Raw genomic sequence first — 17,439 nt, 5'->3', positions numbered from 1 at the left:
TCTTTTAGCAGTAATATTGTGTGCCAGAACAAACCCTCTTAGGGGCCTGTTCTGGCCTACAGGCTTCATATTTGATACCCCCAGTCTACGCCTACCACACATTCAAAGAAGTGTTATGCCACATACAGATAAAGCACATGTCAAAAATGAGACAATATGACTCTAACCATTAAATGAAAATTACCCATGTATTTTTTTTTTTTTTGCCAAGGTCCATAAAAATGAATCTATTTAGGATCATGATAGAATATACAGTACAGTAACATGCCAAAGTTTGATCGTTTCTAAATACATTTAACATATATGTTGCATTTTACTGGTCTGTGCCAGTTTTGCCTCTATAATGAGATACTTCAAATACACTATAGCTCATAACAATTTTCATTTAAAAAATGTATTACATGAAGGTTGTATGAGAGCAAATCAGCATCACATAAAAAGTATTGCATTTTTTTTATGAAGACAGACAATCAATTTAGTAAACATAATTCAAGGATTTAATAATATATGTATTGCAAAGTATAGACATTTTAATAAAAGTGTATGTTTCAAGTAAAGGTTTTTTTTCCCTCCATCTATTGAAATGTTTTAGTACATCAAAGTTATACATTTAAAAGCATTTTCTCAGTAATCAATGAAAATGTATTCATCCCACCAAAATAAGGCAAATCAAAAAGTGATATCTCATCGATTTGGAATGATATATATATATATATATATATATATATATGAATCCCTTTTTTTTCTTTTTCTTTTCTTTTTTAACAGAAACAGATCAGTGCATTAGATATAAAGGATACACAACTAAATTTGTTCCAATGAGCAATGTAAAGATTTGAAAACAAACAAAAAAAACAACAACACCAAAAAAAACATGTACAAATATCACACAAGCACCTCAGCAAATCTTAAGATCTTGAGATAAAGTAATGGAAAATGAATCAACAGAAATTCAGTAAAAACATGGATAATAATATTAAATTCAAAACAAGACGATACATTGATTTGAGTTGTTGTAATTTGGGCTACTTCTCTAATGATTAAAAAACCCAATTTTTGCATGTGTTGTTCATTAGTATACTTTTGTGGAAAAAGCGATGCATTAGGAATGTTACACCCTGAGACGATGCCTTGATACTCAATTGTAAAATCAAAGCGGTCAGCAGAATAGGGCCTAATACAAAGTTTGATTTTACTCTGGGCATGCCTTAAAGGAAATTCATTTTAACAGAGATGGAGTTTAATAACACATGTTTGTATGATTTGTGTGCTGAAGCGCTCCCACCGCTGCAGGCAGCTGTTCAAACCAAAAAGGAAACAGAGAGGAGGTAAAGCCAGGCTCACTGAACATCAGAGCTGCTCAGAACAGAACAAAATGCTTCCTTAGAAAGCAGTCATGATCAAATATAAACTTGTAGCCACTGTGCAATATCAGTGGTCACATTTCTAAATGTACACTGTCCTCTGCCGTTGTCACAACATATATTAACCAAAAAAAATCAACAGATGCACGTGTATATGCAAGAATGCTGTCATGCCGTAAGCTGAAGACTCCGGCAGCCGGTCAGCAGTTTCAGGTGAGGTGACTCTTAAAGCCTGCGTCTGCACCTGTTTCACTACCTTCTCTTATGAGGTATTGCAGAGAGAGCTTTGTTCAGGCCAGCATGTCAGAGCTGAGAAGTGACCCTTGACCTCCACAAGACTCTGGTTCCAGTGTTCAAGTTTCTAGCAATGAGACTCTTTCTCATCGACCGGGAAGTAGCCGTCCTTATTGGGAGGTGCTTTCTGATGGAGGCTGTCACCATCCGCTGCAAAGATGGCCAGCATCTTCTCCTGCTCCTGCTTCGTCTTAGGTAAGTCAGTGGAAGGAGTGGTCAGGAGAGCAATGCGCTGTGAATGGACAGTTCATGGGAGAAAAGAAAAATGGAGTCAATGTTGCCGTCAGTATGCTTGGATCAACCTTATTCAATCACTTGAATGCAACGAGAATCAGTAGTAACCACAGCACTCACATGATATAAGCACGAGAAATTAACCTTACAGAAATACACTAGTTGCCAGGTTGAGATGTGGGCTGGACACCAAAACAATTATCTCAGAGATATATGATCCCCCTTTAGAAAAACATTGCTGTCTTGTGATAATTCTACATCCATCAAATGGCTTCCATAACAACACAATTCATTGATTTCGTAAACTTCACCCTCCCCCATACTTGATCAGCATACTGTGTGAAGTTAATTTATTTGAAATGACAATGTCAGCATTAGTCTGTTATGAAAAAGGGCTTTTTATGGGTCAGACTTACTTCTCTGAGTGTCCCTGTGGTATAGTAGAGTTTCGCTGCCACCCAAAGAGGGATGCAAAGCATAGAGGACAGGGCCAGGATCCAGCCAATCCCATGTCCCCACCAAGGGTACTCGTATTCATTGTTGTATTTCAAGGGGGAGTACTTGATCAACGCAAAGGCAAAGGTCCCCTGATAAAGAGACAAACAGGAATAATAGTTAATGTTGGAATTATATTGTGACGTGGTAAGTTCAACATACATCTCCAGCAAAATGGATGATAAATATTTCTTTATCTTTTTTTTTAGGCATATGCAAAACGAAAAGGCTTAATTTGACCATTTGTTGTGGTGGCCAGTAGAGGGCACTGTTTTTGCTGAGAAAATTTGTAAAGGCAAAGGCAAAGGCAAAAAAAAAAATAATAATAAAAAAACCAAAACCTACAAAGCATGTTGCAGGGGTGAAGAAAAGCCAGCAGTACTTGATGATAGGGCCTGGGCGATAACCAATCATGTCCTCTATGTTGTCATAGAAACGATCAGCACCTGTGACAAGAGGTAAGAGATAATGACAACACATCGGAAATGTACATCTATTATACAGGCGAGAGAGAGAGAGAGAGAGAGAGAGAGAGAGAGAGAGAGAGAGAGAGAGAGAGAGAGAGAGAGAGAGAGAGAGAGAAAGAGAAGAGAGAGAGAGAGCGTAATGATGCAGTAATGTCTGCAGGCAGGCCTTCTTTTGCATTGCTGTGTGTTCACGGTTTTTCTGTAGGTCCTCTGGTGATTGTAGGACAACTCGTCCACGGATGGGTTTTCAGAATTGTTTTGAGAAAATAAATCCTGTACATTGTATTTTTACATTTTGTTATTTCAAATTGATATTTTATATATTTTTCGTATATCTAGTATATGTCCATATATATTTAGTATAGTATCATATGGCTTTGTTTCTCTTTGTTTGCCATTATCTTAATGGTAAACAAATTCAACAAGTGCATGTAAATACATTTTTAGGAATGATTTTTGATGAAAAGCTCAGTTGGAAGCCGCATATATATATCCTTAAGTCAAAATTAGCCCAAAGAATTGGCATAATGTGTAAAATCCGATCAGTATTAGATGAAAATGCCTTTACCCACGGTTGACTGGAATCGGCCCCATGGCCCTACATTGAACAAAGCAGTGTAGAAGATGGATGGCTATGTCCTGGATATATGTGTATACACATCACAACAATCTTCTAAGGTCACTGAGGACATGGGGAGAGACAGACGCCTCAGAGCAGGAAGACTGTAATCACTGTATTGTCTGAAGGATTATGTCATGTCAACGAATAAGGCAGTAACTGAGTTCACAGAGTGTTTGATGACCTGACAAAGTCTGAGTTCGTACAGGTGGAATGTGGCAATATGAAGGGAGCCAAAAATAGCTGCAGGGGAAATATTACAATTGTGCAATCTGTCACTGAGCAACGTTGAGAATGAGATTTTTTACAAACCAATCTTTTTCCTTTTCAAGACTGTTTTTTTTGCTGTGGCACAGCTGAAGGACGACCACTGCAGATTAATCCAGAAGTTAATACAAACAATCATTGAGCGAGTGTTGACTCGCTGCCGGGATCACAGGGGCAAACGATCAGGCTGGTGAGTGAGGTTATTGAGTTCAGGAGGCTGAAAAACGTGACTGTTGTTGTTGGATTGTGAAAGCGTCGTTGAGATTGTGCCAGCGCAGGCAGTCTGCAACTGGTACCTCACAGGTTTCATGTTTGTCACATGGTTATAAAAATGTCATAATTGAGGCATCAGTGACACATTTCTCGAAGTAGTGGTGGTTTGTTGTACAGGCCAGCAGCCATAGATACTGAGACATACTGGATTTGAAGAACACTGAGCCTGCATTTGTGTCATCACCTCTGTTGCTATTGTGTGAGGAAACGTGTTACAGCTGTCATCAAGAAAGAAGTAACTGAGGACCCATTATATTTACTCATACTCAGTTACTATTGGATTCAGCCCCCTACGACCTTATGGGGGATAAAATGTGGACCCTAAATGTTTGATATTTATATTAAACTGAAATGGAATGTAAAATACAGCTCTCTCATCATAGGAATAACAAAAACAAAGATTTTCACATCATTTCACGTCTTCTAAGATCAACTAGCCGCCTGAATTCAAGAAATGTCTTGTTAAAATGACCTTTTAAGTGCATCATGTGCATGTTCATAGAAAGTTTTTATTCCATTGTTTTAGATTGGTTAACAGTTTCACTGGTGTTTTACCAATTCATTGCCTGACTCAGAGCTACATTTTAACCAGTGCCCTTTTGGATACTTTTTCACAAAATGTCAAATGTGACATTTCACTTAAGCGCCACATGCTGACTCCAAAACTTTAAAAGGGAATACTTTGAGCTGTTCCCAGTACTTCAGAAGATTTTCAGCCTTTTGAGAAATGAAAAGATGACATTAAAAAGAAAGCTCTGGCTTCTGATCTCCCTAAGATATCTGACTATGAATAATATCTTGCACCAGTCATTCAGTGTTTGTGTTTGTCAAAAACCTGTCACACCTCACACCAGGAAAACGCTGCTGGTATACAACAACTGCTGCAAAGCATAGGAGTAAATCTATCCATCCAGAGGTAGACAATTAATATCCTCAAAGGTGTCAAAAAGAAATAAGACATATTACAATTAAGGGCTGAACAATAAAATCAAGATGCATAAACACAAGGAGAACAAAATCGAAACATCTTGGACTGACAGTGGTTTTTAATTTTCTGACAGACTTGTGATTGAGTGGATCACTTTGCATTCGGCAGGTGCAACACATGTAGGCAGAGTGTGTCATTATTGAAAAGAGGGTCCCTTCTTTTTTCCAACCACCTCATTTATTCCACATGTGGTTGTCTTGCAATCGGTTTTCTATCAAAACTGGCTGGAAATCTTGGCAGTGCGCCAGAAACTGGCTTTACAAAACCACAACGTTCATTGCCTCCTCTGAATATGTCTGTGGTATTTGTCTGAGGTGCACAGCGCATGGTTAAAGAAACTTAATGCTCATGTTAGGTTGACACTGACAACTGCAATAAGATGCATGTTATCCGCCTGCATCCAGGGCAGCACCACTATGCAAATTGACATTGAATGCAGTGTCTGTTCTAGATGTAAACAGATATGGGAAATAGTGCAATGTCCCAGCCGGGAAATGGTTAAAGTTTTTCACTGTATACTGCATTCTGGTCAGGTACCATAAACAAAGATAAATGTCAAATTTAGCAATATGCTAAATATGTCAATGAAGGAACACAAATCTTTCCAGGCATGGTGTTTCTCATTGTTTTTCATGTCGAAGAGAAAATGCTAAATTTTCGATTATAAAATGTAGATATGTCCAATGATGCGTAGGCTACCAGGGTGATCGTCAGTGACAGTGCCAAACATGTGGCTCATGGGCCAAAACCAAACTACCAGCGTGTCAAACACATCCTCAATGGAAGACCTTGCAAACTGTAAAGGTTATAAAGCAAACATTAACTGCAATTCTTCAACCAAAGAAACAGATCATTCCCATCGGTCAATTAGAAGGGTGAATACCACAATGCTGAAATCCAAAACTGAACACGAGAAGGTAGTAAAGTCTGAGGTAAAGTAGCAGTGAAAGCTTGCAGCCTTATTGCTCATGAAATGACGAACCAAGTATGGGACTGAGTCCATAAGAAAAACATGCAGGAAGCTTCAGAAATTGTGAAGCCAAGGAAGAGACAGGTTTGTATCCACAGAAGTGAGGAGATAGGATTTCACACTGCCCAGGTAGTTAGTCGGAGTAGGGAAAAAAAAAAGAGAAAGAAAACTGTTTAATCTCTATTCCTCAGGGTTTAAAGTCTGAATTTACAACCCATATGTAAACTGAAAGGCGTTTAACACCCTTGGTTTGTAGGAAGTATGAATTTAAATATCAATACTGGTGTTTTTTTTAAAAATATATATATTTCAGTCTGTGACACATGCAGAAAGAACAAACTTTCGTTCTACAACTCAGGGTCTTTAGAAGCGAAGTTACAGTTTTGGCATTGAGTGTCACTCTATTGCTGAAGTGGTTTCTGAAATAATACTCTTTACTCACCATAAACCCAAGCGATGCAAACCGTCTCAAAGATGGCCACGAAAAGCAGGCACATCCCGCTGGCTGCATAGTAGTCAAAGAGCTGAAAGACATACATTCCTCCCTGTGGGAGCAGACAGGCATTAATTCACAACCAAATACAGTAAAACACATAAAAATATTTTTAAAAAAAACTTCTAGGAATTTCAATATGTGACACCCTGTGTCGTTTCAAAGCCTCTTAACTATTTTAGAGGAAGAGGGCAAAAAAAAAAATACTCTGGGGATATTGTTTGAATTCCATTTCACAGTTGTTGGCTTACTTGTCATCAGTAAATTATTCGAACATGAAGGTTTTTCAAAATGTAAAACTTTTCTCTTTCTTTTTTTTAAACAAACATTATGAAGCAAGGCCACTGAGTCTCACCTCTGTCAGCATGATGAGCCCCAGGAGGAAGGAAACCACAGCGATGGCCAGGATGAAGAGCTCCCTGCGGTTTTTACGGCGGAAGGTGGAAGGGTACATATCCACCATGGCTGTCACCAGACTCTCCACACACACAAACTTACACACAACAAGCACAATCACAATATTATGAGACAATATAACATAATCCTATTTGTTTACAACCGTCATTTTTTCGTGCACGTGTGTGGTCTGTGGCAGTTCGGTCTCACCTGACTGTCGAGCCCCAGAAACACGATCATAATGAAGAAGCAGCAGGCCCACAGAGGTGAGAAGGGCATCATGGATACAGCTCGAGGATAGGCTATAAAGGCCAAACCTGGACCTAACAGGCACAAGTGTGTTTCTTTTCAATTTTCTGCTCATTGTATTGTATTTGAGAATATTACAAGGAAATCATGAAGAAAATGTACATTTCTTAACTCTAAAGCACCAATAACATGTTTGATTGATTGAATAATTATAAAAAAAAAACAGTAGTTTACAAAGTGTGAGCTTGGCCTCTCATGGGGAAGCAACAGCAGGCGTAAAGAGGGGTGAGCTTATTTTTCCAGAATATATCATGACAAAAAGAAACAAATGGAGGGTAAAACTAATTAGTATTGTGTTAAAATGCATGTGTAATGCGGTTAATGCGAATTTTTAAAAAAAGTATCTACTTGGCCTGACACAAAGCCTGTGCAGGCTGAGAAATTCTTTCATTTATATCCAATCTCATTACCTATCAAAGGTTTGTACAAAGGTCACTCAGTGGTTTTTATTTATTTTTTCATTACCTCCTTTGTAGATCAATACTGAAAAGAAATCTAAATAGTGGAACTAAAAACACAGTTATATAGTTCAAAATGTGTTAAAGAAACCTGAATATTTTTTTATATTCTATTTCTTTCTCCTTTTCTTTTGGCGGCAGTTTCCCTCTTTCTTTGCATTTTCCCATTCAGCTTCATGTGCAAGTCATACTGTTTACTTTAACAGATGAGCTGTGTCGTTGGTTAATTTGGGGAATTTCTTACCTCGCTAATTGTGTTTGAGACCATCGGTTGTGGTGTGCACAGTGGATACACTATATTGTTTTAATCCATATCAATGCAAGAGCAATTCAACGATGTTAAGCAAAATGATTTATCTCTCATAAAGACCCTGGTTGGTCATTAACGATCAATATGTGTCCAAACTTTGGACTTTTGCTGTATTAGCTCTTCACTTGTGATAAGCAGAGGCTGTTGGCAGTTGTTTTATGTTTTGGTCTAAAATGTTCAGTCCAGACCCCGCTTCAGTGGATTACTTCTATAATAACTTTTCTCATCTCATGCATAGTATATATGTTATAGTGTTTTGTCAGGATCTAGACTGGCCAAGTCCTGACATGAAATCAAACTGTTCTTTTCTTGGGAACAAAAATAGTTGAATTTAGACAAAACATAGGCTTATTTAATATGATTTCTTCTTAGTATTTATATTGTACAGTGGACCCAGTGGAGTATGTTATGGAGCCACCACATGAATTGTCACTCAAAACAAAAAACAATATGACACATGCACCATGCTCTATTATGGTATTGTTAAGAAAGAATGAGCTAAAGCAGCACATAGCAGCTTTTTTGTGCTTATTTTATATATAAATACTCTCCCCGGAGATAATGTGGTGATGTGTGTTTGAATATGATGAAAGAAACACAAACCAGATTCAGCCACTTCTGAAATGTGGACATTTTGCTCATAGGACATGAAGCCCAGGATGGAGAAGATCGCAAAACCAGCAATAAAACTGGTGCCACTGTTTAGGAAACAGAGGCACAGGCAATCCCTGGAAACAACACAGGAAGACGATTTCAACTCAAAAGTGAATTGTGCTCAAGAGTTTAAAATAAAAGAGAAAGCAAAAAGGACTACAGGTCTGACTCAAATGAAAAGTCTGACTTTTATGGTATTGTAAAATAATCAAAGTTTAAAAAGAAACATCAGGTAAACATTAGGAACAACTGTGGTGAAAAAAGAGGCAGCATTGTGCAGGTAATTTTGATGCAAACTGCATCATTATCTCAGGCCTTACCTGTAGCAGTTGTTGTTATACTTGTTGTAGCTTCCCAGAGCTGTGAGGCATCCCAAACAGATGGCAAAGGAGAAGAAGATCTGAGTCCCAGCATCCATCCATACCTGTAAATGAAACAGACTTATGAAGGACTGAAGGAATTCCAATTTTTAACTGTGTGAAAGATTTTTTTTTTTTTTAACATATATTCATTATTTATTTACAGTCTGTGATAGTGATGGATTCATATATATATACATAGTTCGCTCCAAGGGCTTTTTGAACCCTTTGAGCTCTCGCTTACAGCATACGTAAATTAACATATGAAGTTTGAATGAATCCATATATCTACATAATTCTAGTATACAAACTTTTAATCTTTTTAGACCTGGAAGAGCAATTTCTTTCTGTGGAGCCTCGTACCCTGACCACTCTGGCATCGTCCACAAACAAAGCACATTATCCCTCTCCTCCTCTAAGGGACAAAGCCTTTGAATGCTCACTCACACTTCAACATTCAAATTAGGCTTTCCCTTCTTCTTGCAATTCTGGCAAAGTGCTCCAAGTGCACTGGGGCATGTTTCAGATAGTTGGCAGTCAGGACTGAGGAGCTGATTGACTGAGAGGTCCAACCAACAGTACAAGCTCTGGACACAACGTTACACAAAGGCAGGTATTCCCAAGGCATCAACTCTACAGCCGAGCTTGACTTGGCCTGCGCACACAGGGTTTGTATTCATCCCTTGAGTCGCTCCAAAGGAATGAAGGGGGGGCCCTATTTCAGACTGTCATGTGGATTGCAATCTAATAGCAAGAGAAAAAAAAAAAAAAAAAAAAGTCCCCCTTACCAACACTATTCATGGTCTTCTCATTTTCATTAGTTGAAGCTGCTTAAATCAACCTATTGTTACTGCAAAAAACGGAAGTAATGGGACAGAATCCATGCTCTTTCCAAATCAACAATAACTGCTCTATTTACTTATTTGGGAACAGAACAAAACCAAACTGAAAAACCCCAAAAGCTCTCCTTTTTTAGCTTCCCAACATTGTTTGATGCTGCTCTACAGTAAGATTGAACAAGATTGTAAAAGTCAGTGACACTTAGGGCCGATGGTGCGTTCAAGTTTCCTTGGAGCTCAGGATTCCTACTTGTTGCTGCAAATTGAAAGTAAAGCATCCCCTTTATATCGATAGAAAAAGAACCTCGAGTTTGTTTTTCGTTGGGACATGTTAACCATACACTTAGCTGTTGTTTATATAGCAACGAGTTTTGGAACCATTTTGATGACTTGCACAAACGTTTCTAGAATATTTAATATGGCAGATTGTTTGAGTTTATCCTCAGAAAGAACTAGCAAAAGAACAAATTTTATGGATATGTATTGCTCAGTGACTTGTTCTCGACCGGCATACCATAACTTAAAGAGTCATTTTAAGTCAGGACTCTCAAGCTTCATTTCAACTGAAACACAACATGAATACCTCAAATATACCTAAAGCATGATGTCAATACTTAACCAGTAAGGCAAGCAACAGAGTCATGAAGACAAAGATTTACTCCTACCATTCATGTACTTTCAAGTTAATCAGAAATGCTCACGTTTGTTGCTGATAAGTTCACATTTCCAAACGATCAGAATCTCAAGTTGTATCCAAACAGTGAAGCATGCAAGCTGATAAAAATGCTGTGGATACATGAGGAGTTGATCAAATGTTTTCAGCACTAAAACATCAGCGCACTAAAGTAATCCCAGTGTCTTCTAAAACGGCCTGAATGGACTCGACACTGATGTTAACATAGAGAAGTTACTTTCAAGGAATGTTTTACAGAGCTTCCCCTTGTTAACATTTCTTTTGCAGTAAATTTAAGTGCTCCATGGTTTGTGAACAAAGTGAGCACGTGTGGTTATCTGTCTCTCTGTGTTTGTCTTGTGATGGACTGGCGACCTGTCCGGGGTGTAACCGCGTCCTCGCCCATAGTTAGCTGGGATTGGCTCCAGTGACCCTGACAAGGGTAAAGCAGTATAGAAGATATATGAATGGATGGTTTGTGAACCTACTTGTGGGTCCGATAGCCGTGACAAGTCGGGATAAAGGTAGAAGTGTACTCCAATCATGGCTCCTGGCAGGGTGACCCCTCTGATCAGCAGCACCAGCAGCATACAGTAAGGGAAAGTGGCTGTGAAGTAAACCACCTATAGGAAAACAACACAGTTTATTCATGACCATGGTTACAACTTTGAGACAGTTCCTTCACTTAAAAAAAAAAAAGAAAGAAACTGTGTGTTTATCAATGATCGCACATGAACGACATAATATTTCATGCTGCATACCTTCGTCCACATAAAATACTGTTACTGCACATAGAAAACTTTAGAGAAAGTTTCACCTTGCCCGTGGATTTGACTCCCTTCCAAATGCAGAAGTAACAGATAACCCATGCAACAGCGAGACAGATTACCAGATCCCAGTTCAGAGAGCCAATGTGGTGAATACCTGAGGAAATTCTCAGCACTCTGTTCCTGCAGAGGACATACATCGATAAAAATCAGAAGTGTTGTAGAATCTATTGTACGCTCGATGGTTTGGTAAAATTTACATTCAAATTCGTTGTTAAGACATTTAGACATTTAGTCACTTTGTTTTATCACAAGGCCATTTCAGGATGTAGGCAAGCAAAAAACAAAAAAAAAAAGAAAAGAAAAAGAAAATCCCAGTACATACTCCCAGAACTCAATGACAGGAGAGGTGGTGTTCTCATGGTGATTGATGGAGCTATTCCCCCTCTGAAATGCCATACAGGAATCTTGAATGAAGGACAGACAAAAGGACATTCAGGCGTGTGAAGAAATCCAAGCTTTCTCTAAGGTTTCCAAGTTACACACAGGAAGGAGAAACAATCCCACTGCTGAGGCAGATTAGTGAAGTGATGTGGTCACTTTCACTCCGATAAAGTGAAACAATACTGTTAATCGATGCTCGGAAAATTTTACACTAACACAGCCATCATTAAGAATATACTTTGATAACATCACACTCCAACAACGTTGCCGCAAGAGAGAGGCTTTCCGGACACCTCTCACATCTCACCTGTGTTCCACGAGTTATTGCAGGACGCCCATGGCAGATCCCAGGTGAAGGAGTTGGACAGAAAGAAGATGCCCCAGGCTAACACAACAATGTAGTAGATGTTCAGCAGAGCCACAATCACCTGGGTGGCATAACCCACGCCTGAAAAATAAAGCCTCAACTTTATGGGCAATCAATTGACGGGGCAGTGAGTTGATGATACGACAATAAACTATAAACAACGGTGACGTTTCACCGAGGCATGCTTGAGTGATGCATGGGCATCTACTCAAAGAGCACATCCGACCAGCTGAGCAACCTCAACATGCTTTACAGGATTTGTATCATTGGCTCACAGTCATGCATAGACCCAAACAATAATGGTGATGGATGCAATGCAAGACGCTCACACATCATTGGGAGAGACGTAAGATCCCTTGTTTTACCCAATGACTCTTCAACACACGATCAGGGTGAGATAGGGGATCAAGCTAACAACTTATGGACTGGGAGACTGGAAGACTGATCCCCTCTGCCAACCGAGGTTCAGCTGTTCCATTTAAAATGCAATGATCAGTGAATGGTGACATAGTGTAGGGCAAAATCTGTGTTCATGAATAGTCTGTCAATATGAAAACATTCAAGGTCAAAGGGCCCAATAATAATACAATAATAATCTGCTTTGCCATTGTTGCAACGACTCTTTTACTGCTGAACTCTTCTTGAAAGGTGAGCAGCTTGAATTCTATTAACAGTGCACACATGAAGACCAGGTTTGAGTTAAAGGCTTGTTCCCACACATGAATGCCACCCTGACACTACAATATTCTGCAGCTGTCATCGGCTATGGGTCATGATTATGGCTGAATGCTGAAAGCTGTTAGGAAACGAGATGTTGTCCAGACTTGACTGCTTTCAAACAATTATAGCTAATTGCATGAAACCCTTGCATGTGTACATGATAGAAACTCACATGCAAGCAAACACACATCCTCTCAATATATACTGCACACACTTCTTACTCTTTATTTAAAGTTATTGTACAAGCACAATTTCTTTCACCAGTGTTCTTAGTTTGATTACCGTTTAATCGTCTCATGTTTACACTACTAGACTCACCTGACATACTATTTGTACCCCACACCTACAATTACTTTTTTTTTCTTGTTTTCTTCCACATCATCTGCTTTTAATATAGTTAAAACAATTTTCAGTCCTATAAATCAGGGGAATTACCTTCAAACAATGGGCATATCTTCCTCCAGCAGGTGATGCCTCCCTCACTGGTGTACTGGCCCAGAGCTGTCTCCAGAAAGAAGACTGGGATCCCACAAGCAAACAGGAAGATGAGGTATGGAATAAAAAAAGCACCTGTACGAGTAGAGATTGAAAAAAGATTTCACAAAATTTTCTTCAATAATCCAATAATAGGACAGTATAGAAGTATCAATCATGTACAATTATTGTGTGCGTGCGTGCGTGCGTGTGTGTAAGCCTATTTAGACTTCCTACTGCATGGGTATGACAGTGAGGTGAGATTACCATCTTCTATCAGGGGTCATGCATTAAACATTTACTAGTTTGCCGCATGAAACACACCTATTGCCTACTTTTACTTAGCAAAAACAAGGCGATAGAATAATAGATCACATAACTACTACTACTAACTTTATTTATAGAGCACTTTAAAAACAACACAGTGTGCCAAAGTGCTGTACACAGACATTAATCATACCCTTATTACTTACTAATTTAGTTTATAACTAACTAGTTTTACATTATGGATCTAGTTGTCACACAGTTGCTGCGTAAACAAATTCAAAGACAGAATAAAAAACAACACACATTCAGTAATGCAATCAATATAACACATTCTATACACTTGTACACGTGGATTACAATAAACAACCTTGTGTCATTAACTTGAGAAAGGCAATGTTTTTGAATAGGTAACAAATTAATGAAGTGCAGGTAGTTGCAGCACTCACCTCCTCCATTTTTATAACAAAGGTAGGGGAAACGCCAGACATTCCCCAGGCCAATGATTTCTCCTGCTACTGACAGAACAAACTCAATTTTGTTGCCCCATTGACCTCTTTCGACCATCTTCTCCTCTGTACTGGGCACAATGTCCAAGGGCCTGCCATGGCTGTTGGAAGGCTCAGCCTTTGCCATGTTGTCCGTATCACCCGCGTGTCCTCCTGAGAGTGACATTGGAAAGAGTGTTGTGAAACATTGAACATTAGGAAGATTACTGAAGGGTGTCCAGGAGCAAACACTCAAAGGCAATAAAAATCCTTTGAAGATTAATTTACAGCCTTCAAAGTAGCAAATTAACTGTTTAAGTCCTTGGAGACCTAAAGTTTCGTCTTAAGCCTGGAACTAATTCTGCGAGTCAATTAATTTTTTTATTAAATGTTGGAGGATTAAATGTAAGTAAATGTTCATTCAAATAATTCACTACAGGACCTTGTGATGCCTGTGTGTTTACATGGGTAGTAACAAACGGTGCAGCGCCCCATTCGGTCGTGTTGAAAGATGTCAGTAATAGCTGGAAGTTACATGACCACGTCTGAAGCTGGTCAAGGCTTCAGCCAGACCCTGTTTTGGGGCCAGTGCCGGTGAAAGAATTTCCCTCTGTGGAGGAAACAGACAGCTCACTGACTGTGCTCACTCCTGTCAGGATGCATTAATGTGCTGTTCTATTGCCTCTGTTTCCTCTCTCAGGAGTACACTGCGGTCGCTGCTGCAGTCCAAATTCAAACGAATCGCTCACCAGTCTGCCGGAAACACACTCTCACTAATCCACTTCTGAAAATGCACCAACACTTATTTTCTTCCTCTATCTTTTTTTTGCACATCAACACAAACAAGCAGCTCTGCTTGTGAAAGCAACATAGAGCTGGAACGCAAGTAAGACTTTGAATGTGCTCTCTGAAATTACAGCAAGATTGTGATGGAGGTAAAAAAGGTAAAGACAAGTAAGAGGTAAGGTAAGACACACATTTCACACAGGTCCTTGAAGAGGAGGCACCCTGTGAGAAAATATGCCAAGACTGGCGATGACCTCAGTGAGGCACAAGAGGAGCTTTATCTCAGAAAACACTGCCAGCATTGCCTCTTTTTGGACAGACTGAGTGAGTGACAGACTGACCTACTGAATGAACGCTTGACCTGACTGGTCCTCAAAGGACCAAATTGACACTCTGATAAATAACACATGTGGTAAATATAATAAAACCTGTACATTGTTGACCAAAAAAAAGGGAAACAGGAGAAATATCCGCCTGCCATTTGTTAAAAAGTACCAAAAGTCTCCTGTCCAGTGACTTCAATGGCTTGTTTTATCAGCTCATGCTGATGAGAATGAATCAAAATTGGGTCACATTTTATGTATTGAGGTTTTTAGATGTAAAATGTGTTTGACATTGCCATTGCCACCTGTTTTTTTCAAGCTACATGAACCAGTAAAAACCACGACATCAAACACTTCTATACCGCTTTCCAATTTAGGATTGCATTGGAGTTACATGGCATATCTGACATTGGTTTAATCAAGCGTACATACACAACAATCACACTTATAAACATGCGGAATATAGAGTCACCAATTAGAGTCAAACACATTTATGCTGTTGGAAGAACCCAAAACACCCACAGAGACCCAAACACATCCACAGGGAGAACATGGAAACTCCACAGGAAAAGGCCTCCAAGCCAGATATGTTCTAACTGTGAAACAAGAGTGCTGATCAATACGCAACCGTATGGCCATCTTCTCATCAGATTCTGAGTCATTTCAAAAAATATTCTCATGTCAACTTTTTGTCGAAATCATAGTGCTGCACTATACCGGCGAGGCCTTCAGGTATCAATAGAGTCTCATCACACACTTTAAGTTTAGGCCTCGACAAATCGAACTGATCTCTCTCTCGGGACAATCCAGCCTTCAGATCTTTAACTTCCTTCAGTGGTTATCAACAGTTTAGCTAATGTTTCCTTTCCCTCTCATCTCTTCGTTTTGCTATTTAATATTTTCGTGTTGATACAAATGTTAAATGTGTAGGATTCAGAATGACTACCAAAAGAACTTCTGTTGTATTCACTCAAACTAGTCAGATATAAGTACTTAATCCTATACATTTCGAGATCTATAGGCATAATGGCTGAAGGATGGCAAATTCAGTCATCCCAGTCTTGAGTATTTGTATATGATGGGCATGTGTTTAATTTTCAGCGATGCTGTTGTAAACACGTGCAGACCTGAGTTATGAGTCACATATTCTGAGCGTGAACCTCCACAGTTGGAACAATGGTGACGAATGTCTGACTGAGGTGGTTACATAATGTTGGAACAACAAGTGGTGAGGGTACATCTATTGCAAAGATTTACAGGAGTTATATGCTTAATATTAAGTTAGAGAGAAACATGTTTGTCTGTTCCATCAACGTTTTGATCACGCTTTATGAGTTTTGGATGAGTTCAGGAATTTGAATTTTGTATTACTGAGTCTTTCTTTTTGTGAAGCATCAATGTTGTACGTGCAACAAATCGTGGAAATTTGTTTTAAGATATCATGAAAAATGACCTACGTCGGCAATACAGAGGCTAGAGAATCAGCCCAGTTCAAAAGCACACGCAATAGAGCTGCTTTCTGATTGACTCAAGAAAATAATACATAGTGACCTTGAAAGGATAAAGAATCACAATCTGAGGTATAAAAGCCCAAACTGTCCAATAGCTTATGTGCAGTTTGTCTATTTGAGCAGGTTAGTTTCTTTCGGTATGACAAACATTAGCTGAGTCAAAGACAGCGAGGGTTAACACATTTTGGCAGATATCAATCACACCAGTAATTCTTCAAAGAGGCAGCTTCCAAGGAATAAGCAATCATGTAAATCTTGTATTTATATTCAGAATACCATTTGACAGCAATAAATCTAATTGAATTTAAATGTGTTTTCGAAAGAAGAATATCACATGTCCAATAATCAAAGGGACTCACCTTTCATTATGTACAACGATGGCTCCCAGAAGGAAATGCGGCATGAAATACAGACCTGCTGCTGTGTCAGGTTTCACTATATAACATACATGAGGGGGAGGCGGAGATCTGCAAAAGTGAAAACTTTGGTGCAGCCCACAGTGAAGATTTTCCCTCTTCTTTGCCCCTCTTTGGAAGCACTGCGGCCACTCCACACCACCTCCACCCCCTTCATCCAGTCCCATTCAGTCACCCCCACACACAAACACACACACATACACACACTCACTCCCCACAGCACACTGGAGGTCTGTGCAGTCTCAGTGTGGTGGGCTGATTGCATAACCTTTTGACACACACATTCTCCCAGGGCCTGTCCATAGAGCGACCGGAGAGCATGGAGTGCAGGTTCTGCAGACTGAGGTGGACCTTGAGATTTGTGCATCATGGGGCATGCATTCATGCACATTTGCAGTTTTCTTGGAATAAATGTGC

The 17,439-nt window shown here is 39.3% G+C and overlaps 1 protein-coding gene across 1 annotated transcript; it reads right to left on the bottom strand.

The window, feature by feature from the left end:
• Window positions 1-763: 763 nt before the first annotated feature.
• slc6a13 (solute carrier family 6 member 13) lies at window positions 764-17,143 on the bottom strand. Its single transcript, XM_080475608.1, has 15 exons — window positions 16,966-17,143; window positions 13,948-14,160; window positions 13,196-13,330; window positions 11,981-12,121; window positions 11,615-11,696; window positions 11,280-11,412; window positions 10,951-11,085; window positions 8,912-9,015; window positions 8,541-8,665; window positions 7,071-7,183; window positions 6,820-6,957; window positions 6,414-6,516; window positions 2,733-2,833; window positions 2,309-2,479; window positions 764-1,890 (listed from the first exon to the last, which is right to left on the bottom strand). The coding sequence occupies exons 1-15, from the start codon at window positions 16,970-16,972 to the stop codon at window positions 1,726-1,728; spliced, it is 1,866 nt and encodes a 621-aa protein (XP_080331734.1). The 5' UTR covers window positions 16,973-17,143; the 3' UTR covers window positions 764-1,725.
• Window positions 17,144-17,439: the final 296 nt, after the last annotated feature.

Source organism: Lipophrys pholis, assembly GCF_963383615.2.
Source record: "Lipophrys pholis genome assembly, chromosome: 11".
Classification (NCBI taxonomy): Eukaryota; Metazoa; Chordata; class Actinopteri; order Blenniiformes; family Blenniidae; genus Lipophrys; species Lipophrys pholis.
The sequence above is the reverse complement of the archived record's forward strand: the minus strand, read 5'-3'. Positions and strand labels throughout refer to the sequence as shown.